This window comes from Pagrus pagrus, assembly GCF_965226575.1.
Source record: "Pagrus pagrus genome assembly, chromosome: 15".
NCBI classification, from domain to species: domain Eukaryota; kingdom Metazoa; phylum Chordata; class Actinopteri; order Spariformes; family Sparidae; genus Pagrus; species Pagrus pagrus.
Window position 1 is genome coordinate 25,295,464 of NC_140199.1, and position 24,934 is coordinate 25,320,397.

The 24,934-nt window shown below is 41.1% G+C and overlaps 2 protein-coding genes across 3 annotated transcripts in view; one reads left to right on the forward strand and one right to left on the reverse strand.

Moving 5' to 3' along the window:
* Nucleotides 1-10,849, reverse strand: part of zcchc24 (zinc finger, CCHC domain containing 24) — a 37,475-nt gene extending 26,626 nt beyond the window's left edge. The window contains exons 1-2 of the mRNA XM_084375516.1: nt 10,359-10,849; nt 6,503-6,703 (exon numbers count right to left, since the gene is read on the reverse strand). Coding sequence (XP_084231642.1) covers nt 6,503-6,703; nt 10,359-10,598 — 441 coding nt within the window. The 5' untranslated portion in view covers nt 10,599-10,849. The remainder of the gene's footprint in view (nt 1-6,502; nt 6,704-10,358) is intronic.
* Nucleotides 10,850-12,986: 2,137 nt separating this feature from the next.
* Nucleotides 12,987-22,253, forward strand: anxa11a (annexin A11a). Of its 2 annotated transcripts, none has more exons than XM_084376590.1 (15): nt 12,987-13,153; nt 14,965-15,252; nt 16,454-16,536; nt 17,195-17,596; nt 17,758-17,845; nt 18,114-18,208; nt 18,539-18,652; nt 18,849-18,939; nt 19,451-19,530; nt 19,627-19,683; nt 19,771-19,864; nt 19,969-20,064; nt 21,122-21,180; nt 21,288-21,410; nt 21,541-22,253. In XM_084376590.1, the coding sequence occupies exons 2-15, from the start codon at nt 14,967-14,969 to the stop codon at nt 21,598-21,600; spliced, it is 1,728 nt and encodes a 575-aa protein (XP_084232716.1). In that variant the 5' UTR covers nt 12,987-13,153; nt 14,965-14,966; the 3' UTR covers nt 21,601-22,253. The 2 variants fall into 2 exon arrangements, with proteins under 2 accessions (XP_084232716.1, XP_084232717.1); XM_084376591.1 differs by having other exon boundaries at nt 12,992-13,153; nt 17,342-17,596.
* Nucleotides 22,254-24,934: the final 2,681 nt, after the last annotated feature.

Consider the following 24,934-nt stretch of genomic DNA (forward strand, 5'->3'; position numbering starts at 1 on the left):
GAAACATTAAAACACAATTATCCCAGCATGACTGCCAACCGACTCGGAAAAAGGATCACTGCTCCGTCAAAAGCAAACACTGCAAGATTCAAACCAAATAGTCAGAACAACAACAACCACAGATGCTTGTTGTTTTAGACAAAGTGGGCCGCAGTAATGACAAGTCATTAAGTTTCACAACACAACCGAAGGAAAAGCACATTTTGGTAAGTCACACATTACTCAAAGTGTGAGGATCGCTCTGGTGTGAAGAGGCCGTCGCTTCACGGCTCGCCTCAGGTCTCAGGTGTCGACGCTGTTATGGGAGATTATGGCGACCATTTGTCACAAAGGACAATTACCATGGCGTGAGGTGTGAGGTCCATCGCAGTAACTGGCATATGGTCACAGACACACATCAGATGCATGCTGGAGGAGATACAGACATGACCGTTTCACAGGCTCCACTGAGAGACAGTGACTGGGGCGAGAGGAAATGTCAGCACTTGTACTCAAACAGGAAGCGGAGTACAGTAACTTGTCAGCATGTGTCTCACACAGGACACGTTCTGATCCACTCGCTGTAAACACCATGTGAAGTCAGATATCACTACAGAGATACTCTATATACACACATTCAGCCACCATAACCGAACAAAAGCCACATTATCCTGCTGCGTAAAGAAGCGCTCTGCATGTGATCAATGAGCTGCATGCGTTTCTGATCAACACTGATGCTTCTTTTCTTTATTTGCAGATGTGAACACAAAGAACATTCCAGTGCAGTCGCTGGATTAAAGTTTTATTAATCTAATTTATGTCACAGCTTGCCAAAGAACACTAATCTGTGCACCATCACTGGCTTATTCAGCTGTCTTTATTTATCGATGCTATAAACACAATGGAAAATATCACATAACATATACAAAGTTTTTCTTTCATCGCTACAGTTTTCCTTAAAGCAAAAGTTCAGCTTTTTGGGAGACATGCAGAGTGGAGCTGCAGCTGAGAGTGATACTGCTCTCATTAAAACTGTTTAAGTTATATCTTTTACTAAAATAAGTAAGAAATACCTCTTTATTCAAATAGTAAGAGTGTTTGGTCAGTACACCAGTGTCTCTTCTCCCTCCGCTTATGCAATCAAAGAGGTATCCCTGCCCACTTTATCCAATCAGGACAGAAAACTCCATGACAAGCTGGTGCTATCTGCCCCTGAATGTGCAGAGGGAGGGGGATCACTAATTGCAAAAATGGACAGGAAGTTAGTTAAAAGCACAATACTTACAGCAGCTTTAAGTATGAGGCTACAGGCAGCAGCTGGTTAGCTTAGCTTAGCACAAAGACTGGAAACAAGGGGAAGCAGCTAGCCAGGCTCGGCCCTGTAAAGCTTACTAATTACAACTTAATATGAAATTAATTAAAATATATTGATAAACAAATAATCTGCTCGTCCAACAGACGGAAAAAAAGCAAGCAGGCGTATTTCTGCTAAAGCTTAATGGTTTTTTTTTTAATAGTCAGGTTTATTGCCAGGTAGGTTTGATGTTGGTGGTGCATAACAATAAATATAGTAGAGGATAAAGTACTGTAACTCAAGAAGCATAAATATAAAATATAAAATATGAAGAATCCAATACAAATATGTAGAGTATGTTATTTAAATGGAACAGTAATGTGCAGAGTTTTCACCAGGAAATGTGCAGTCGCCTGCAGTCTGCTGTTGAAGGAGATCTGAAAGGTGCACACTGGTGATCACTGTTACCTGTTGAGTCACACATCTCTTTGCTCCAGTCAGGATGTAGTAACACTTGAATCACAATGAGACGACAGTTCAGATGAACAGATTAACACAGTTTCACTTTGATTGTCGCTCTTCAGCAGAAATAGGCACAGGGGGAAAACAGAAGTAGCGAAGGACGTCACGCCGGTCGTTTTTGGCTCCCAAGCTTTTATAAAAATAAGTATTCTACCAGTTTCATAATATCAGAAATTTCTCAGAAGAATAAAAAAACACGCGGAGGGAACTATATAATTGTGAGACAGTGAACGGGGGGAATGAACTCAGGAGTCCACTGCAGCTCAGAGACACACATAAAACACACACAGCAGCAGCAGCCGCCCCCACATACCCACAAACCTGCATTCCAGCAAAGACATTTTCCATGAGTTAATCTTTCTACAGGGAGACATCGCAAGAAGATGTCATTCAATGCATCATTTTGATCACTCGAATCAGAGGCGAGGGCCAACTGTTGAGAGGATTAAGTCCACCGAGCAGAACCAAATCATGAGTGCAAGTGGAAGACATCTTGGAAGGGAGCCAAAGCGTGGCAGCGAGGGGCATTCTGCTCATAACTGGGGGAGCGACCTCATTTTCCGAATAAAAGCCAGTTTACATAACACCTCTGTCCCCATGACGGGGAGCGCTGGGCAGCTGCTGCCAGGCCTGTGGCTTTCACTCAACTACCAAGAGTTCCCTGAAAAATCATTCTCTCAGCACGGCCGCGAGCCGCCGCACTGTGTTTCCAATATTAACATGTTAGAACAAGAAGAATGGGCTCACATTTCAAGTAATTCTTAAACACTTCTGGAACCGCAGCTATTCAATTAAACTAAGCAATGAGAAGTGGCAGTGAAACCATCAACGACAGTGACTTAGAGGACTGATGGGTCGATCCACCAGTGTCTAAATCCTTCAGTAGATCTCCTTCACCTGCTAAAAACTAGTTTTGGCAGAGGTAAGGTGATTTTAAAGGAGCAACTTGTAAGAATTGGCTGCCTCAATTTCATAATCCAAATAAATCAACATATCACCAGAGAAACCTGCTTACTGCTAAATGTAGCTCGCTAGTTTCCCAATCTATGCCTGGACTGGGAGCTCGGAGCACTGGGGGAGGGTTGGTTGGAGCTCTGAACCACCTGGAGGAGGAGGTTTTCAGGCCCAGGGGCCGAGGAGAACCAGTGGCACTGGAATGGGCCGGAGACAGGTAATACTAACTGACAGGTGGGTTAAACTAGCTGGTTAACATGTTAGCTTCAGTAGACATCTCTTCAACACAATACACAGAGGGCTTTAGTGGTTTTGAAAGTATTAATACATTTTTTTATATTAAAATTTTTTAATGTGTATTGTAAAAAAAATTATCTGATTCAGTCAGCAGTGATTATACAACTGACACATTTGAGCCTCTTCACGTTCTTATTTCTGAAAATGGAGGTTATTTTATTTTCAAGCCTCTAATGAAAACAATTCAGTGCAAAGTACCGTCACATGATGGACGGAGGCTTGTGGTGTTCACAAATATTTACAGAATCATGCAGGTGTGTTTGCGCTGTCATTTTCTCTGTGTTAAAATGATCCAAAACCTCCAAAAGATGTGTTAGTCTGTCTCTCAATATTTTTATATAACTTGCCCGGCACATCTGTGGGTTCCAGCTGAGGTGAATATTAAAAACAGGTCAGAAACTAAAGAAAAAAAGTGATTACCTGAAACAACTGGAAACAAACAAATTAATGCATTTGTTGGGGACTATTTGCGTTTGTGGATTAACACAGATTTGGTGCTCTAATGAGTATTTACAGCAGAAAGGCTGTTTGGGATTGACTCAGAAAAAAATTACAGTGCGGCCAAATTCCCTCTGACGTCATGCTCAGGGTGGGATTATGTTATACTGCTGTGCTCCAGTAGTAGCAGTTGCATAAATGTAGGGAATCTGATTTGCTACCATCAGACAACAGCTAACGTTAGCATTCAACTGCTTCCAAGCTAACCTTACTGCTTCATAACATCCAGTGCTTTTTCACTTTCACATATTTGAAAATTAATTCATGTCTTCCCTATCAAACAGTAATGTTAGCTCGGAATGCTAACATTAGCTGTTGTCTGATGGAAGCTAATTGTTAGTCACCCTCGCCTAAACTCAACAGCAGCACTACACGACACAGTAAAACAAGCCGAGCTGAAGCAGAAGAGTCTGTACATGTCATCAGACTGTGATTCTCCACGCTGGACCAGGATGACATACTTATCAGCGCTCTGTGAAGCAAGAGCCTCTGTTTTCATTGGCACAGCACCTCCGGACAGGACAAACTATTACGGACACATTCATCCTCAAACACATTCCAGTACAAACAGATACCAGAAAGTCAGTGAGAAGAATACAATTAATCACTGCACAGCAACGTCAGACAAAAAGAATAGCGTTTGGCGAACACGTAGGTTGGACATTAAAAACTCATGTTTCTGTTGCGAGATGTGTGTCACATCTGTTATTTGGGTCCTCAGCTGGTTCAGTCAGGCTCAGCTATCCTTGGCTTAGGCACGCACTGACAGGTGACTGGGCAATAGTGCAAGTGATGTAGCACAAATGGAAGGTGAATTTATGGGGAGGAGAAGCCCGGAGGAGAGCTAAATAACCGTGATGGTGTTGAACTGTGTAGGTGCAGAGGCTCTGCTGCTTTTTGACTTACTGTTGGCAGTTTAACGAACAGCTGAAATACAAACCAGAAGGCGGCTGACTGTAATTTTGAGGTCCACGCCTGAACGCTAACATCTACAACACAAGTGATTTCACAGCTTCAACCGGCCAAGAGGGCTTTGTTCAAAAAAGAAACGTTTTAACCTTTTTACAGTGAAGATTAGTTTAAATCTGCACAGCATGTGGGTTTAGAAATATGGTAATAAACATATTGGATTATGTATTACTTAATGTACACCTGCTCTGATGTAGAGAAGCAGTATCATTGTATCAATCACTTAAAAGACAAACCAAGGCAAAAGTTATACTATGGCCTAAAATTCCCATTGGAGTTGTCAATAGATGATCTAATTCCCACACGTTGCAGTTCGGAGCTGTCCAGGAGATATTTCATCAGTTCACGGGTCTTTTACAGAGCTCTCGAGACCAGTCATCATATGTCATAAAGCAAGTCAAAGCATTTTAATCTCACATCTGCTCCTCATTACCATTCCATGCAAAAGCAACTCTGGGCTGGGGTTATAGGCTATTTCACCTCACCCAGGGAGAAAGGGAGAGAAGAAATAAGGGGAGAGGCAAAGTAGAGACAGAACGAGAGGAGGGAGATTATTAGGCACCACAAGTCCAACAAAACACAACTCTGTGTAAAAATTCCTCAATTCTGAGGGAAAGTGCCATTGTGCTCCGATCAGAATCAGATCACTTCCAGGCCACAGGCCCAGCCATGGAGTTTACAAGGCTCCATATAACAGCACATGACAGATCCACCACAGCAATTTCATAGCCCATTCCTTTCTCAACAACTCCTGCAGTCCTCGAAATATCACTTCACTTCCACTATAGTTATTGGACATGAAGACAATATCTGTACATGAACAGGTTTTTCTCTCATGTACATGTAGAAGATGAGTGACTGCACGCCTGCACCCGCCTGTAGTCCCATTGGAAGAATCACATTTTCCTACACAGAAACAATTCCTAAACTCATGGCTGCGTCCTATCCTGTCTCACGCATCGCATCTTACCGTAACGTCTGAAATCTTAACTATAACTGTAAACTCGATTCTTCTACTCCACAGACATTCAATTTTAGCTTTAATGACTCAGAGGTATTAATTGTGTGTGGTGGGGAGGATGTATATTGATTGATAGACTACATGTTCCAGGAAAATTAGATGTTAACTTCTCCAAGAGGCTAATATCAATGTTAGCTTCTCCAAGAGGCTAACATCAATGTTAGCTTCTCCAAGAGGCTAACATCAATGTTGGCTTCTCCAACAGGCTAACAATATTAGCATTTCCCACAGGCTAACATCATTGTTAGCTTCTCTAACAGGCTAACATCTGTGTTAGCTTTCCCAACAGTCTAACATTTGTTATAGCTTCTTCAACAGGCTAACACCAATGTTGGCTTCTCCAACAGGTTGATTTCAAAGTTAGTTTCTCCAACAGGCTAGTGTGCTCATAACCTCAATTCACCACAATGCCCTGCAAATACACCCCTGCATCATAACAGACTGACTTAGTGTGAAACCAGAGGGCAGAGGAATGCAACTGTGACTTTGTGGAAAAATCTATCTTTGGCCACACATCAAAAAAAGATGTCTGTTATTCATGTTTTTTATTTTTTTAATTCTTGAAAACATGCTAACACAGCTAACAGGGCGAGCCAACGCAAAGACAAGACAGCTTCACCTGACTCTTGAACCGGCCCAACAAGTTAATGTATCTTGGTTGTAACGGGTGGCTGGTTGGTTTCTTGTAGTGTAATGCAGCGGCAGTTAAGATGCACACAAGCACACGTATACACACACTCACACACATGACTACAGAAGACAGAGGCCAGCCTGTTCAACAAGTAGGTCAGAGCAGAGCCAAAGAGAGAGAGGGAGACAGGCATTAGGCTGGAGCGAGGCTTCAGTGCCATCGTTGGCTTGTATGAACCAAAGAAGTATACAGTCACGCTGTTACACATAATGAGTAATCAGATAGCTATGTGTGTCGTCTGAGGACTGGATTATGTAATATACGTCACAAGTCTCACCTGAGGGCAGTCTTTGATGTAATGGCCCTTGTTGAAGCACAGGTGGCACAGGTAGTTGGGTGGGGGTCTTTTGTTGGGTTTTCTTGGCTCTGAAGAAAGGGAGAGGTCTGAGAAATGGTCCGTCAGGGAGTTGAGTCCATCCACGATGTTGTTCAGGGAGCCATAGGGTGACACATTCTTATACACGTTGTTGTTTAAGGCCTGCGAAAGGAGAAGGATATCACAATTTTAACAGAGAGTTCTTCTAAAATGTGTCAAGGATCATATATTGTGCACAAGATAAATAAAAACCTTAAGCGCTCTCTCACTCATATAATTCCCAACAGTGTGACTTGTTGACACAGAGTATGCAGGACGACATCGCCACATAAATGATAATCACATAAATGTTGCATTTCTGGCTCTAAGTGATATAAAATGTGGAGATTAATCACCAATTTCCGTTCAGAGCTCTCTGTCCTATTTTTGTGTTGCGCAAAAAAAAAAAAAAAAAGAAAATGAAGAAAAAAAAAAAAAATCCCTCCAAGATCATTTCACTCATTAAATTCAGAACATCTGGCGGGAGGCCCAGCTGTGCTCATGAGCTGGAAAAGTACTGAGCATGTCCACAGAGAAAGACAGGACTTCGCAGAGGATGACTCATTGTAAACAAGACGGGAGGCATGTTCCCTCGCCAGCCTGTGGAACATCAGCAATGTCACCATGCACTGTTGGCGGTAAACTAGCCGTGGTCAGTGTTTGTAGTCTGCTCGGAGCCACAGGATGCAGCGTTGCATGCCACAAGGCCCAGTGAATTCATGGAAGATGCCGTCTGAATATTAATAACAGGGAGAGCGTCGCCTGCAGCCTCTTATTTCCCTTCTCATTCAGGCCTTCCTTCTGTTTAAACACAATCCAGAGAGGGCTGCAGGAGTTGACCTCTGGGTGAAATTCTGCTGATTTTAGTGCAGACGTGCTTTTCCTCAGATGGTCACGTAATTAACCCGCGTGATGAGGCCGCTAAACAAACATCTGCCTTAACACTTGGTGAGACATCACACCAAAGTAAGAGCATGATGAAATCCACAGCTTAGCTCCTCCACATCACTGTCTCTGCTCGGGCTGCAGGTTTGACTCTGTGAAGTGATGTTACTGTTGATGTTAAGTGTTGCACAGCACCAGAAACCTTACACTTGGCAACCCGACCGGACCTAAAGCCAAATCTTTATCTGCAGGCTGTAAGATTGTCTTGCTAACCAGCTCCAGCTTTAAGACTCTTGTTCATTTATTACATGTTGCTGTCGTAAATCAGCCGTTGCTGCTCTGTAGTTTCTCAAGTTTTCCATCTGCCATGCGTCTCAGCTCCGTGTGTTACTGTGCTTCGTATTACCACTCCTCGTGGAAATGTGCACGTTTGTGTGTTCGCTGGACTTAAGTTTGAGATTGAAGTCTCGGATTGTTCCAATTGTTTTAACAAATATAAAACAGGAAACTTTTGCTTCAGCTGATGCTCCTCACATGAAACCTCCGACCAGCTGATTTCACACACATCTGCTAATGACGGGGTGAGACTGTTTACTTTGTGTGTCTGTGAGAGTGAGTGAGTGAGTGAGTGAGTGTATATTTTGGTATGTGTGTGCATTTACCAACACAATAAGGACTACACTGGTATCAGTACCAGTCACTGTGTGTCCAAAGTGAGGTGGACGACTGTAGCAGACAGTTCTGACGGGTCCAGAGATGAGGTGTCAGTCTGCAGAGGCAGATCCTGCACCGGTATGTTTAAAGCAGGCCTGTGGTGTCTGGTTGAAACTTTAAAGGTGACGGATCTGACGTCAAACTGATTCAACAGGAAACTGATTATCAGGGACGATTATCGGTGTTTTCTGTTTTTTGTGTGATTGCTGATCAAATAAATGAATTTAAAAATGTGCCACTTTGCCACTGATGCAGCGTTCTCACCACTGACTCAATGTCCCGCCCACAACACGTTCTGATTGGTTGCACGTCACAAGCAGCAGCCAATCAACACTGAATATTCGAAATCTGCAAAATAACTTAAGTCATCAAATAAATGTAGTGGAGTGGAAGTTTAAAGTATAAAGTAGCAAAAAAAGGGGAAAATACTGAAGTGAAGTACCTCACATGTGTACTTAAGTAAAGTAATAGAGTAAATTGTATTTAGCTACATTCCATCACTGGTTATTCTCAATTTAGACACTAAAATCTATATTTGTACTGCAAATGCACTTTAGTACCAAATATTGTTTATCAATCTACTCGATTAATAAGAATGGGTATCGGCCGGTCAATCCCTCGTTAGAAATGTTCAAAAGTCAATTAAGACGTCTGCTCAGTGATCAGCCTCTAACTAGTTAATTAGGTAGATAAAGTAACATTCACACAGAGAGGTCTGCAGATGTGACTGAGGTCTGTATGCCTGACTCCTAATCAACAACACAATCATGATATGTATCACTATTTCACTGTAAGCAGACTGTTGTGTGATCCCTCAGTGCAGAAACAACCACATTATGTATTACTCATCTGATCATCACATCTCTGCAGCGGTTTATTTGACTTGGCTCGGTCGGTAAAGTGAGTTGCAAAATAACCCCCCACCCTTTAAACCGTTTCCAGACTGTATGTGCTCAGTCTGAAACACTTTACACTCGTGCGGATTGAATGGCATTACACAATTGCGTGTAATGTATAATATGCACACCCAATTTTCAGAGGACTGTTTCATGTTAAACGACTTCAAAAGGCCTCTATGGTTACCACCATAATAATGGACACTGGCTGAATACACCAGACCTCCACCACCAACACATACAGTCACACAGATCTGAGAACGTCAGCTGCAGTGTAATCAACACACTGAGTCGCTCGCTGTATGTTTTCTAAATTACCACAGCATGTGATTATTGTCTGTGTGTGTGCTGGATGTATGCATGTATATAAGTGTGTGTATGTGGGTTAAGGGTGAGGTTGAGGGGTGTGTGTCCTCCTTGCACTGTATGGTCTGCAGTATCAAGTTTGCACCCCGCGTACATTATCAGCATGTTTGTCCCTAAAATTACACAGAGCTACAGAAATAGACAATATGTAAACAAGGATTGATTTTGTTTGCACAACCAGGTCTATTTGAGGAAGCCAGAGACGGCAGAGCTCAGCAGGACGCTGCAGTGGCCGGCTCTCTCCAGACAGAGGCGTGCAGGGGAGGCTATTTCCATTCATCCCTCTTTACACGGTCCATTAAAACATATTTCTGCTCAACACTCTGACCTTTAATTTAAACTCATCAGTATGCTGACGACACACATATTTATCCTTCATTTAATGACCTGATAGGGAAAAGGATTAGTCTATACAAATAAACCTTGTTTGATATTTAGTTATTTAATTATCTAGTAAGGCTTAATTAAGCTTAAATAAACTTACCTGATTAAAACAAGTTTCTGTGACACCATATCGGTGTACTGATTACATCCTGTATCCTACAAACATGATCTCCCTACAGTGTTTCTCTTGGCTGACAGTTGTCATGTACAGTAATCTTTACAGCCTCCTTCTATAAACTATTATAAGATTAGATAATAACAACTTGATAATTAAAGTGTTTTCCACCAGCATCCACAAGGCTAATAACCTAAAACACTGATGTAATAAGACTATATGAAGTTATTGTGCTTATTAGAAATATCATGGCGGTTGTGCGCATCCTACCAGAATAGCCCATGCTGTACATGCTCAAACATTTGCTGCACAGACGCGCAGCAGCCCCACACATCAGGACCCAGCTCTGGGTCTGACTGTAAACTCAACTACTTTCTGTAAAAGCTCCACACATGTCATGCTTCATGCCATCTTTCACCTCATTCCGCTGCAGCTGGAAGAAGTTGTTGAGATAGTTGGAGTTCAGGGAAGAGCTCAAGTCCGCCGCTGCGGGAGTCTTGCTGAAATTGAGATCCGGGTGGGAAGAGTTGGGTTCGGGTCTGAACGCGTCAAAGGCGCTGGTCTGGTGGGGGTCTTGTAGAGAGAGATAGACCCAGTTGAGAAGTTGCGCAGGCTGGTACACGGAGGCACTCGTGTCTATGGCAGACAACAAGCTCATCTTTCAATTCAAATGGCTCAACTGGATTTTCCACCGCTGATTCTTGGACTGGTCTCAACTCTTCTGCCGTCTTTGCTTTTCGTTCCCGTACCCCGGCAGATGGCAAGTGCTCCTTTTCTCTTGCCGTAAAGGGCCCTGTCCTCCTCACGCCGGGAGCCTCGTCCCAGTTAGATGTTACTCAAAAGTCATTGCGCTAACATGTCAGTATAAAAAGTTTTCCCCTGCTCCCCATGGTCCGCTATCTGCCTTTATTGCAGCGGGGCAGAGAGAGGCTCTTTGAATATGTAATGAGGACGGCTCTGCGTCACCGAGGACGCGGGCCAATCAGCGTCTGGCTGGAATGAATATTCATGGCGACCATACAGGATGAGACAAACGGTTCATCTGCCTGTTCTCACTAAACAGTTTACCACAAGGTTAATACATTTACATAACATACTATCTCTGAGCCACGTGTTGATGTTTACTATTTACTTATTCTTAATATGTATCATTAATATTTGTTTTGTCTATAGGTGTTTAAAAGAAGTGTGTGTGTGTGTGTGTGTGTGTGTGTGTGTGTGTGTGTGTTCAGGGACAGAGGTGAGTGGTTGCACTTTACTGAGTCCTAGTGTAGTAAAGGCCTATCTGGCTATTAAAGGGTAACTCCACCAATTTTTCACATTAAAGTGTGTTTACAGGTCTTTGGGAGCACTACTGCATGTATGAAAAAATCAATCTGTAGTTCCAGAGGAAGCTGCATGTAATCTGGTAAATTGTCTCCAGTGATGTCAGTCAGGAGCTTATTGCATTGTGGGTAATGTAGGTACCAGGTTTTCTAAAAGCAGTCCACTGGTGTAGCATTGCACTCCTACAACACTGTTGGACTCATTATAGACAGTTGAAAAACAAATGATCAAAGTCTGTACAGAAGAAGCAGAGAGATTTTTTATTCCACACATTTTTCTTCCTTTTCAAAACCTGGTGCCTACATGACCCACAATGCAACTTATTGGAGGCTGGAAGCAATTTATTAAATTACATGCAGCTTTATACTACCTCTTACCATGTGCAGTAGTGCTCCCCAAGACCTGTAAACACACATTTTTTAAATGTCCTTTTTTTTGGTAAAAACACTTTAATGTGTGAAATTGGTAGTTTGTTTGAAACAGGACTACAGCTTTCTCAATCCCACTTTTCTCACTAATGTCATTCAGTTGCCTTCGAAAATATTTCTACATGCATGCAAACGAGAAATAAGTTGGATCATTTGTGTATAATCACCGTTATATAACAGTGATCATCAAATAAGTTTATCAATCAATAAAGTCAGAGTCTCCACAGCAGCCCCAGGCCTCTCAGGGGCAGTCACTGCGTGAAGCAAGTCTCAGCCTCCAAACCAGCCTGAAGGTGGCAGACAGGCCCCGGTGTGATGTGGAGAAAGCTTTAAATATGGCGCCCTCTTGTGGCCAAATCCCTTCACACACACTCACTCACTCACTCACTCACTCACACGGTAGAGTTGTGTAACTCCTAACATAATCAATGTGTGAGTGCCTCTCCTTGACAAAGGCAGTTCAGTGACGTGGAGGCAGGTAAAAATACCTTTCTTTGTTTGCGACCATCATCAGATCACACCCACCAATACAAACAAAAACAAGACACGCAGTACTTTGGAAACTGGGAGGATTAACCTTTCCATTACGCGCCGGCCAATGATTACTGTCGACTCCTGGTTGCTCCGTTTGAAAGGTTTAATTGAGAACGAAACACTTGTAAAGACTTAAGCTTAAGCGTGCGGTAAACTAAAATGTGCTCTCCCAGGACAGCCCCTCTCTGCAACACCGAAATCCATTCAGACCCCATTATAACAATATTTTAACTGTCAGTATATGGAATATTAAATAAATAAATACATATTCTTATGAAACAGAAGTCCCCTGAAATAAATAAATATCATTATGAAATAAAAGTCCAATGAAAAATGTCTTTTAATTAGAAACATACTTATTTATTGAACTTTACTGACTCATTTATACACTTCTGTTTAAGTTTTTTACTTATTTTTCTAATAATGAGGGAAAAGGCAGTCAATATTATGAGTACTATAACATTTAATGATGTATTCTTGTCAAATAATATACAACACTTCTTAGCATATGTAATTAATTTACTTTACAATGTAATCAGACTTTGTGAGTGTGTGTCTGTGTGTCAGTAAACACAGCATTAACACATTCACAGGTAGTTTCACTTCAGATCTTGATAGGCTCACCTGGGCAGGGTGCAGTCTGGTTAACATACCTGTCAGTTAAAACACCTATTGTGACATATTTGGCGACGTCACACTTTCCAGCACGTTTGTGCGTGTTTGTCTCGGAGCCAGTAGGTATGTTGAAGTCTGCTGTCACATGATAAGAGGAGGCTGTATGTCACTGACCTCAGAGCAGTCAGACCGATGGGTGGGTTCTCTACATGGAAACTCTGAGTCCCACCCACTACACTTAACACAGTCAATACAGCAGCGACTTGTCAAAGAAACACGGCTTCCAGGAAGAGACTGAAAACAGACTAAAGTAAGTGTTAAAATCAAACAACTACTCAAACATGTTAGCTAGAATAATGAACGATATGTTCGTGAAACGGTAGAAGTTACACTTGGATAAATTGCGACTATTTTTAGAGTCTTGCTGTTCCCGACGCAGCCGTTTGCCTGCCAACGTCAATGCAGATTTACCAGTGCTTTTAGCAGGGCTGTAAAATACTCGTTTAGCCTCGTTTTGCTGCTTGAATTCAGCTCGTTTATGTACGGTTAGCTAGCGAGCTAAGTTCCGGGAGAAAGGCAGAGACAGTTTGGTTGACTGAGCTGATAATGCAACATTATGTAAGGTGAATGGGATTAGGGGGCAACGCTAATTTAAGTAGTTTTCTTAAGGAGACTTGTACAGGCCTGAAGCAGCCGTGTACAGGATTAGCAAGCCCACTGTCCAAAACGAAAACTATTTCCTGTGTTATAAGCTAACTAAATATCTGTTTTCTGATGACTTACATAATCTGCTGAGCATAACATGCAGTTTGGCTGCAATTTTTCTAAGTTTTAAAGCGAGGGAGCTGACACACCTAGCGTCCTGAAACAACATGGAGCCAGGAAATTCACATACAGATTAGCTAATAGCAACCGTAAATGCCTTGCAACACACTGGGAGGTTGTAATTCCATCCTATTGATTATTACAAGACGAGATCTTTGACCCTGAAATAATAAATGTCTGTGTTAGCCCCCCGAACTCCCTTAGCAAATATGAATGTGCAAAGGTGTTAGGTTTTGCAGTTCTGCATTGTGGTTTTGCAGCTCTGCATTGTGGTTTTGCAGCCGTGCTTTGTGGTTTCAGGTCACAGGTTTCTCACAGTTTGATGTGTGAGAGCAATTATGTGAGGTCTGTTTCAACCTGAAGTATCAGAACCCTGAAGTAGACAAACCACATTTGTTCTGACCGTTTCACACAGAAGTATCACACAATGTCTCGTTGTTCAACAAATTCTGCAGGACTTGAGGAGGAAGTGTATGAGAGGTTAAACGTGTTTACTTTAGTCTGACCTGTGACTGGATGACTTTTGCCTACAAAAATCTGAAAGTAGGGTGGAAAGTCATGGCTTCACAGGGTAGCCATCTTGCCCTGTGGGCTTATTCAAACACAGCAGCATCTATAAAATGCAAAGCAGAGAAGACCGTTGCATTCAGGTCCACTGAAGTCAGTTTTACCATGGAACAAGAGGGCCTGACGGAAACACAGGCTTTTCATACTAAGCAAAACCATAAAGAAAGTTTCCTCACCACCCCACCACTCCGCTAAAAATGTCTTTGATCCAACTGCCCAGGAATGAAAAGTTTGCCCTCCATTAACTCGCAGTGACAGTGTGACACTCATTGCTGGATTCAAATGCAAAGACTGTGAACAGATGGTGCATTTAAAGCACTGCACTAACTCAATGAACCTGACCTGTGAAGCAGACTAGGATTGTATCCAGTAAAACCAATAACTATATAACTATTGTAGGTGAGATCTACATTTTTCAATGCAGACATACAATATAAATGCACCAGTTCTCTCAATTCAATTCAAATTGTTTGTGTCAGTGGAGAATTCTGCCCAGTGGGAAGGCTCAATAGGGACAGGTTACTGTTTCCAGCTCCCTTGTTGCTATGTCAATGCATTCAATGGGCCTTAAGGGTGCCATCAAGAGTGCAGTGTTCTTTCATTTCAGACATTTCATTGTCTCCACCAGAAATTATTTTTTAAGTTGCCACACAAGATGATTCTTCACATTTTCAGTCATAGTTCTTGTCTGGCAGCCTATTGATTGACGGCCCTGTTTTATTTTTAAAGCCATGAGCTACCCTGGATACCCCCAGCAGGGAGGCGGATACCCTCCACAGCCTGGTGCTTACCCACCTCAGCCTGGTTACCCTCCCCAGGCTGGAGGCTACACGCAGCAGCCAGGCGGCTACCCTCCTCAACCTGGTGGCTATCCTCCCCAGGCTGGTGGATATCCACCCCAGGCTGGTGGATATCCTCCGCAGGCTGGAGGCTATCCACCACAAGCAGGAGGCTATCCACCACAAGCAGGAGGCTATCCACCGCAGGCTGGAGGCTACCCACAAGCACCACCAACAGGTAAGCCATCGCACCACACTGTTATTAATGGAATAGTTTCTCAATTTTGGAATTGTGCTTATTTGCTCACTTGCAGAAAGTTAGATGAGAAGATTGATACCGCTCTTATGTCTGTATGGTGAATATGAAGCTACCATCAGCCAGTTTCCTCAGCTTAGCATGAAGACTGAAGGCTGTTTCTCTATGAAAAACTTAAAAAATCTGCCTACCGGCAACCCCTGTACAGCTCATTAATGAATGCATTATATCTTGGTTGGTGTAAAAATGGCACATTGTGGTTTTTCAAGGGGTTATGTGCTGAACTCTTTCTTGGACGGGTGCACTGACCTCCTGGAGTCCTGTCATCATTGACGCACTTCAGGGGTTTTTTTGTTTGGAAAAACAAATAAGATGTATCATGCCAATCAGTTCACCTTTGAAGTGCTGGTAGGCAGATTTTGCTGCCTTTTAGACCGAGCCAGGCAAGCTGTTTCCCTGGTTCCAGCCTTTATGCTAAGCCAAGCTAACAAGCTGTTGGTTTTAGCTGTCATAGTTATGATGCAGATGTGAGAATGATATCTGTCCTTCCACCAAACTCTCAGTGAGCTAGAAAAATGTCACAAGTTAACTTTTGTTTTGAATTGGCGCGATATGAATAAAATTGAAAGTGGTGGAAAAAAGTTAGTCTGGTGATTGGGTGTACAACAAAGTTCAAGAACACTATAAGTGAATTCAGAGCAATAACCTGTTGTAGTAGCTTATTGAGTTGTTATGGTTTGACATATTAGTTAAAAATGGCTACTTTCTCATCTAGCACACACAGTGACAAGATCATCCCATAAGATGATTCATATGTGAGTTGAAGAAAAACAGTGTGCCAAGGTCAAGGTATTCTGCTGCCTAGTTTAGAAAGAGTGAGTCACAAATGTCGTGTTTGTAGGCAACATGGATCATGAGACTTATAGTCAAGAGTGGAATTTCTTTCCCTCAAAAACAAACAAACCTCTGCTGTTGCTAAGAGATGTAGGTCCCACAGTCCATCTTTCTCATAGTACTCCCTTTCTCTGTCCAGCCCTCTTTCACCTCCATGTTAACTAGTTGGAAAGTGAGAAAAAGCAAGAAGGGTCATTCCTGTCCTGACTAAAATTCTCAATTCTGTCGGATAGTAGCACAGTACATCCTCAACATTTCTGAACAGCTTTATCTTTGTCGTCTGCTGCAGGCAGCTGGGGAGGTGGCCCTACTGGTGGATATCCCTCCATTGGTCTCGACAACATGTCCAACCCTGGATACAACGCTGGCATGGTAAGTTTAGCCTACTATCCCCATTACCTACACCCAGAAAAATCTTAATAAAAATGTAATGAAACATCACCAGATTAATGCGTTGAATATTCCAGTTATAATGAATTACATAGCCATTCACGGACTATCACATCCTGTAACTTTACGGTAAGACTTTTCCAAAGTCTGCATCCTAAAACCCTCAGCGTCGCCATTTTCTTTGTCAGCTTCTCCTTCTAGATCTCTTGCATGAGAAAAACAGTCATATACTTCATTCTTGTCCACGCTTCTTCAATCTGACGCAACTTTTTTACCCACTTTACTTTCCTGGGTCAATGTCTTGTCTATGTTGTATTCTCATTTGTGTTGTCAGATATATACATTTCCATCTTATAATATAGCATGGCCACACTTTATTTGGATACAAGTATATTGTTACTAGAAAATGTTTAAAAAATCTGGGACATTAACTTCAGCTGCTCCCCTGAAGTTATTTCCAGAATTGGGGAAATAACTTGGGAACATTTTTCAGCTTTGATCAATGCCATAAATAAATCTAATCAAAAAAAAAAAAAGTCTAATCCAAAAAAGGTGTGACTATCTATCTTTCCTTTACATTAAATAATCTTCAAGCATCTGTGCACACAAACTATGAAATGCCAATCTTTTCAAATCACAGGCCAGTCAGATCGCTGCAGGCATGGGGGTTTTTACTCCAAACCCATCCATGTTCGCCCAAGCCCCTGGGGGGTACCCAACTGCCCCTCAACCTGGTGGGTATGGTGCCCCCTTCGCTAACCAACAGTCATATGGCCTGTACCCACAGCCCGGAGGGACCATGCCACAACCCCAAGGCCCAGGGATGGGCTACCCTGGCCAGCCAATGCCTGGATACCCCCGTGCACCATCACCCAACCCTCAAATGGCTGGTTTTGGAGCAGCGCCATCACCCAACCAACCCATGGCTGGTGGTTATGGAGGAGGACCAGCACCCATGCCAGGATACCCAAAAGTCCCTTCACCTAATCCGTCCATGCCAGCTTACGGAGGAGGAGCCATGCCAGTAGCTCCAGCAATCAATGTAATATAGTAGTTTACTATACTGTAATACTTTTTGACCCTAGTGGTAAAAATGATGAAATACCTGTCTTCTTATTATTCTTCTCTGTTGTGATATGTTAAATACACACCCACTTCAACAACACTTGCTGTGTTACTTAAATTACTGCATTGTTTTGTCAGAGAGGTTTCAGGGGAACAATCAGGGACTTTCCTGGAGCTGACCCACTCAGAGATGTGGAGGTCCTGAGAAAGGCCATGAAAGGCTTTGGTGAGTGCTATTGACAGAGACTTAGAGCAGTGTTCTACTCATTATTTTGTCGTTCTTATTTATTTCTGAGCTGTAACGATTCACTGGATGTTGTCCATATGAGACGTTGTGTAGCATATCTTTAACTTTCTTCAGATTATAGCTTTTGTATTTAGAAAGATATTTGTATATTGTATAGTGTAAATGGAATGTCTTGGATTGAAAGTGCAGACATGTTTCTTTAGCTGTGATATGTGTCTCATTAAACATTGTGGGCTTGTCTGTGCAGGAACTGATGAGCAAGCTATCATCGACTTACTGGGGAGCCGCTCCAACAGGCAGCGTGTGCCTCTGCTCCGATCCTACAAAACTTCCTATGGGAAGGTAACAGTCCTGTTCATACTTACTATTGAGTTTATACCTTGTGAATGTGATACCTGATTCAATTTTCCATCAGGGGAGTATCTACATAAAAAAATATTGTTTGCAGAACAAACACTCAATATAGAATCTTATGTGGCTCAGTGTGCATTACCTCGCAGTGTCTAATAATGACAAGCAGAGAACAGGTGTTAGTTCTGCCAGTAAAATGGAGAGGGGATTGGATGTCCTCAGAGCTCATTATAGCTGTGTCGCAGGGCCTCTTGCAGAAAGTTTTTCACAGCAGCAGTTAATGATGGTTTTGAGTTATTCCAAGCATGTTTCCATTTTCAGGATCTGATTAAGGATCTGCATTCAGAACTGTCTGGAGACTTCAGGAAGCTTGTCATGGCCACTTTGAAGACCCCTGCTGAGTTTGATGCCTATGAGCTCAACAGTGCCATAAAGGTAAACACTGATTTATAGTCCTGGTTATTATGCTTCTTATTATGAAAAGTGTTCTTAGATTAAAAAAAGCATGTTACATTATTATAAAGAATTGCATTAGTTCTAGGTTTGAATGAAGGTTCAATAAACACAGATAAACAGGAAAAAGGCCAGAGGATGAAGTTGTCAGGTTGTCTTTTGTTCTTCTTCCTAACAGGGCGCCGGAACCGATGAAGCCTGTCTGATAGAGATCCTGTCTTCTCGTTCCAACGCTGAAATCAAGGAGATTAACCGTATTTACAAACAAGGTGAGAGGCCTCGGGGCGGCTAATGCACTGCTTTCCCCCTACTGTTCTCTTCTCCTCTATCACACAGCATCACAACAGTGTGGAAATGGTTTTATTTAGTAGATAAGCTTAGAGTATGTGGATTTGGATGCCACCATAATGTAATTTCAGATGTTCTGGCTAGGTATCTGATACACATAGAGTCATTTAATGCTAGCGTAAGAAATTAAAATCAAGGTTTCATAACTGCAACTACAGAATGGCTTTTAATTCATTCTTCTTTTTTATTTATTTATTTTTTTGTTTAGTATTGATTGCTTCTTTTTCTGTGCTTATTGACAGTACCCTAATTTCCTTTTACCCAGTAAATTGGGTTGTAAAAACAAATATTCAGATCATTACAAACTTCAATAAAAAAAAAAAAATTGATTATCAGCCTTCAAAATATCTCTATTGCTTGTACCCATGTATTAGTGTGTGGTCTGTTTTTTTTTTTTTTTTTTTTTATACAATTATTTTTATTCCATTTCAGATTACAAGAAAACACTGGAGAATGAAATTACTGGGGATACCTCAGGCCACTTCCGCAGGCTCCTGATCGCTCTCGCCCAGGTACCGATATGATGCACTTGAATTATCTGTATACCTCACCTCTCTTGGCAACTGTTTTCAGATTGAATTTTGAATATGCTTTTCTTAATTTTGTAGGGTAATCGTGACGAACGAGAAGCTGTTGACATCTCTCTGGCTAAACAAGATGCTCAGGTACAGCCTGCTTCATTCTTTAACTGTTTTGTTAATTACTTGACCTAAAGGCATGTTGATAAGTATACGTTGCTTTTCTCCATATAGGCCCTGTATTCTGCAGGAGAGAACAAGCTGGGGACAGATGAGTCCAAGTTTAATGCTATTTTGTGTGCCAGGAGCAAACCCCATCTCAGAACAGGTATTCTTTATGTTTACAAACATATGGTTCACCAATTAAATATATCAAGATCAGCTAGCTATTGTTACTATACTGAGGGTGTGTGTGTGTATGTGTGTGTGTAGTGTTTCTTGAGTACCAGAAAATGTGTGGCAGAGATATCGAGAAGAGCATCAGCAGGGAGATGTCCGGAGACCTGGAGAGTGGCATGTTGGCAGTGGGTAAGAATATGCAGACGCACATATTCAAGTCTATTCTTAGAAGGGCCACGCCCATGTATTGTGTGAGTCAGAGTCTTCTCCACATAATTAGTTTATTACAAGTGTGGAGGCTTTTTCCACAGTACGTTTGATGTAACATTTAACAATCAATCATTTTCCATGGTCATTATATTACATAAAGCATTACAGCTATCTTAGTACACTGTGGAAAGTAGACATAGTGCTGGAGGAAGGAGTGCTGTTAATTGCTTAATCTTTGTTTTTTCCTTTATTGCCAACATTTCTCAGAGTTATGGTACAGTAAACTGTTTCAAGATGTTTAATTTGAAAACTTCCATTGATCTGCACCTCCGGTCAGATCGTTTTCATTGTGAAGTGGTGTGCACTGCAGTGTTGGGTGTTTGCCATCGTTGTGTTTCATTTCACTCGTTTTGACAATGCTTTGTTTCTGATTTCATTGACATTTTTTACATTTTTAAAGCTGCATTAATCAATATTTGGCCACTAGGGGGCAGAAAATGCCAATAACATAGCCCTGAGTTAATATCACCTTTTATTAAGTTGTTATGACCAACAAATAAGTTGCCGTGCTTTAAGCAAAACAATCGCCTGCTTCTGGCAATGTGGTTGTTTGTTGTTGTGTTGATGAAAATACTAAAACTCAACCAGATGGTTAATGTACTGGCCTCCAACAGGCTTAAAAGCTCAGTAGAGCAGCAGATAGTCATTGTAAGTGATGAGTCTATCTGCACTGGCACGGCAGTCCACATTGTAGTTTCACTACATACATTTGATCAAATATTAATGAATGCAGCTTTAATTTTGCTTGTTTCCATCCTGTTATATTCCTTTGGTGTGTGCAAAACTTTTCAGATGGCACATAAATAAAATATTTCAGTTTCACTCCGTCTCACCTTGCAGTGATAAATATTAGAATGTGTTCTCTGCAATGTGCTGATTAGTAATTTAGTGATTGTATTTAAATCCAATGCAAGAAGGACATAAAGTATAAATTAATGTTTACATTGTGATGTAATGAGTATTTTCTCTGTTTCAGTGAAGTGTATTAAGAACACACCTGCCTACTTTGCTGAGAGACTTTACAAGGCCATGAAGGTGAGACACCCTGTCTTGTTGGATAATCATTTTCTATACATTACTACTGTATATAAGTGTAGCATAATATTTCATTTTTATGTCAACCTGTGTGTGCATGTGTTCAGGGAGCTGGGACCAAAGACAAAACCCTGATCCGGATTATGGTCTCCCGTTCTGAGGTTGACATGCTGGATATCCGCCAGGAATATGTCAAAAACTACGGCAAGTCGCTGTACACGCACATCTCTGTAAGTATCCTTATTGTCATATACTATAATCAATACAAATAACCCTATAGCTACATTTTAAGCAACAAGTAGACATGATTTTGTGAGACAAAGGTTTGATTTGTTGACACATTTTTTTTTTTTTTTACAGGGAGACACATCAGGAGACTACAAGAAACTCCTGTTGAAGTTCTGTGGGGGCAGTGACTGAAAAGGAAACGGTGTTCACTACATTATAGAAATATATATTTTCTATAAATATCAGTTTAATGCCAAATATATATGCACTATACACAAACTGCAAACCTGCATGCCATGCCAGTGCTCTCAATGCAATGTTTACATACTTTAAAGAACGTCACTATCGTTACATATTGTCTTTCTTTTCTAAACTGTATGCTGTATGCACACAAAGTTTTATATTTTTTTCACCTGTGATATCTTTGCTGGATATTACAGTTGAACATATATGGCCATATGATAGATTTGCAAGAGATTACATATGAATTTTTAGAGCTATATATTTTTAAGACATTGTATTTCAATTGTGCTAATATGATCAGATATCTAATATCTGACACATTTATCGGCTAATTTCCTAATCTTCAGCAATGCTGAACAAAGTATGACATAGAATATATAGCAGCTAAGTACCAAAGTTGTCTTGTTAATGTTTGCAATTATATCATCTGTTCTATATGTTGTCTACACTTGACTTCTTCATTTTTGTGCTGTTTTTGCAGCAGACGCTTTAATTTCTATATTTCATATCTTTCATTGTAACATGTAAAACTCAAGAATTGCATTTCATAAGTTGTTGTTTTATCTTCATGAGAGTCAGAAAATAAACATTGAGAACCCACACTGGAAGTATGTGACTATTCATATGTAAACTACATTAAAATAATTCCAGAAGACACATGTAAACAGGCCTTATTTAGATAAAGATGTCCCTCTAAAATTCAGTAATATATAAAGTAATATCTTGTGATATCTCTTTAGTGGTTCACAAGTAAATGAATCCCTGTGTGCAATACAAATCAGGTGGCATATTACATAAGGTCTTCCAAAATTGTCATGACCTTCTCATGACTGCTCTGATGCTGTTAGCACTTGGTAGTAGACTTAGTTTGCCAGTAGAGGGCAGTGTTTTCATTGAACCCTAACATCCACATCAAAACTGAATTTCAACAAGCAGACCTACCCACAGCTGTGAAGAATATGGATCAGTATATGATGGCATTAGATCAATAACCATGGTCACAATTCAGTTTAAATCTATACTGGCAACATGAAAAACAAGTGTCTTCATTCTCCAATGCTGAACATGTTGGAAGTCTCAGTCAGTGCAAAATACCAATAGGTAAATCCATAGCATTTTGCTCGGTACAGATACATAATTCTTGTTTGCTTGAGCAGAGAAAGGTCAGCGTGCGTGGCTGCACATGGAGCTCTCTATGCCTTATTACGTCCTGTTGGCTACACTTAAAATGCTGTTGAACACACTTGACTGTAGAGACATGGCTCTGCGCTCCACTGGCCACAATAATGTGTGTGAGCTAACTGCACTACGATCAATAACTCTGTGAAAGGGGTTGGATGGTGGTGGAGGGGGGATCCCATGGAATTAATGGCATCCATAAAGCTGCCTTGGCCACATTAAACAAGTCTAGCATGTCTGCAGTGCTGTCAGGGAGGGGGACCCCCTTGGGTAATTTTTGATCACATCATGTTAAAATTGACCAGAAATGACAGAATAGGCTTGAGGGCCTAAGATAGATGTTGAGATTACAATAACTTGAATTTTAATGAAGATTAAATGTGATTAGATTGGTTCTGAGAAGATGATTTAAACATCCTTCCATGAGTTTTATAAGGTTATTTCAAAGTGTTTCTGCCAACATTGTAGTTTTGATATCATTATGATCAAAAACCTGCCATCTGTTGCAGGCATCCAGCTGAAGGCTGTGTAATTCACTGTTAATTAAAAGTCAGCGATTGCCTAATTTAATGACTATTATAACTCCTAATCATTTGGGAATCCTCTCCCAGTGCCTTGAGGTTTGAGGTATTGTGGGGAGATGATAGTTTTACATTAAAAGTGTCAGTATGATGATGAAGGACACCGGCAGTGTATTCTCATCGAACATGTTGTCACTTTCTCCTCCTTGAATTGTTCATTTAATACCTTGGGAACATTATCATTGTCATGCATTCTCTCAGGGATGGAGATTAAATAGATGCGCCACTGCTGAGAATGAATTATGCACAGATGGAGTAAATAAAACATGCCAAATGTGAGTGGATCATAAAGTTATTGTTTTTCCACCCTTAGCACGGACAGCATTCCATTAACTAGATCTCTATTCAGACTGACAACAAAATAAAAAATCCACTATTTGGCCAGGATAAATGATGGATATGCTTGCTGACAGTCTCTTCAATAATAGATAAAGCCATTATCTTCCCTGATCCGGGTTGTCTGATAAACAAATCTGTTTAATAATATTTTAGTAAATAATCAGACAGCTAGAAGCACCACCCCTGTAGTCTAAATAATAAACTCGTTCATACCCCCAAGATAAAAGCAATCAGGCTGTCTTTTCTATTCAAAACGTGTGTCCTCAGAAGAAGGGTACAGACACAGCCGTCCAATCTGTGTCAGCTGTGGGGACTCGCTTCCCTTTGATATGAATGAATTGTAATTAATTTTTCATCTAAAGGGGATAGCACATGGTTGCACAAGCTATGGAGCCAGCATGGCAGGCAAACAGAGAGAGAGGGAGTGAGTTGTAGATGTCACAATGAGATTCAGTGCATGCATGAATAAGGTCACGGTTTGAGAGGTATGCCTGCAGACGCCTGCCCCTGTGCCAACAGTCTTTATTCAGCTGTAGACTGGAAGCGGAGTGCATCCGTCATCATCATATTGTATTTTCACGAATCCTATCCAAATACACATTTCATGTGTCGCCCTAACATATTGCCTGTGTGTTCACATATGGCTCACTGCCCTCTTCTATCTTATCTAACACACATATGCGGTACACACTGAGATTGGTTGCAGTGCATCTTGGAAATAGAAACGTGGAGCATAAGCCTGTGGCTACAGCTACAGTATTATGCAACGACTGAATAAAATGGTTATATTTTCATCACTGCATTACGCATTTTTCCTTAAATAAAATACTTAATTTAGTCAGAGTGGGTGACTACTGATCAGGGTTCTGCTGATTTTATGTGGTGAGAATGATTTTTATGGCAAATTCATCCAATGTACTGTACAATGAGTGACATCACACTGAGGAAATTACACAAAAATAAGCAACAGATAACCACAGATGGATGACGTATTCAAAATTAAATATAATAATTTTTCTATGTAAAAATAATAGTGCTCATACATATATAGTGCTCATAGAATAATTCATTGAATCAAATGAGACCAAATGTAAAGCAAAAAGGAAAACTGAATGAATGCAAAACACAACCAAACTAACACCCTGCTTGTTGACAGTAGAGGAGACAGAGAGGGTGATATCCAG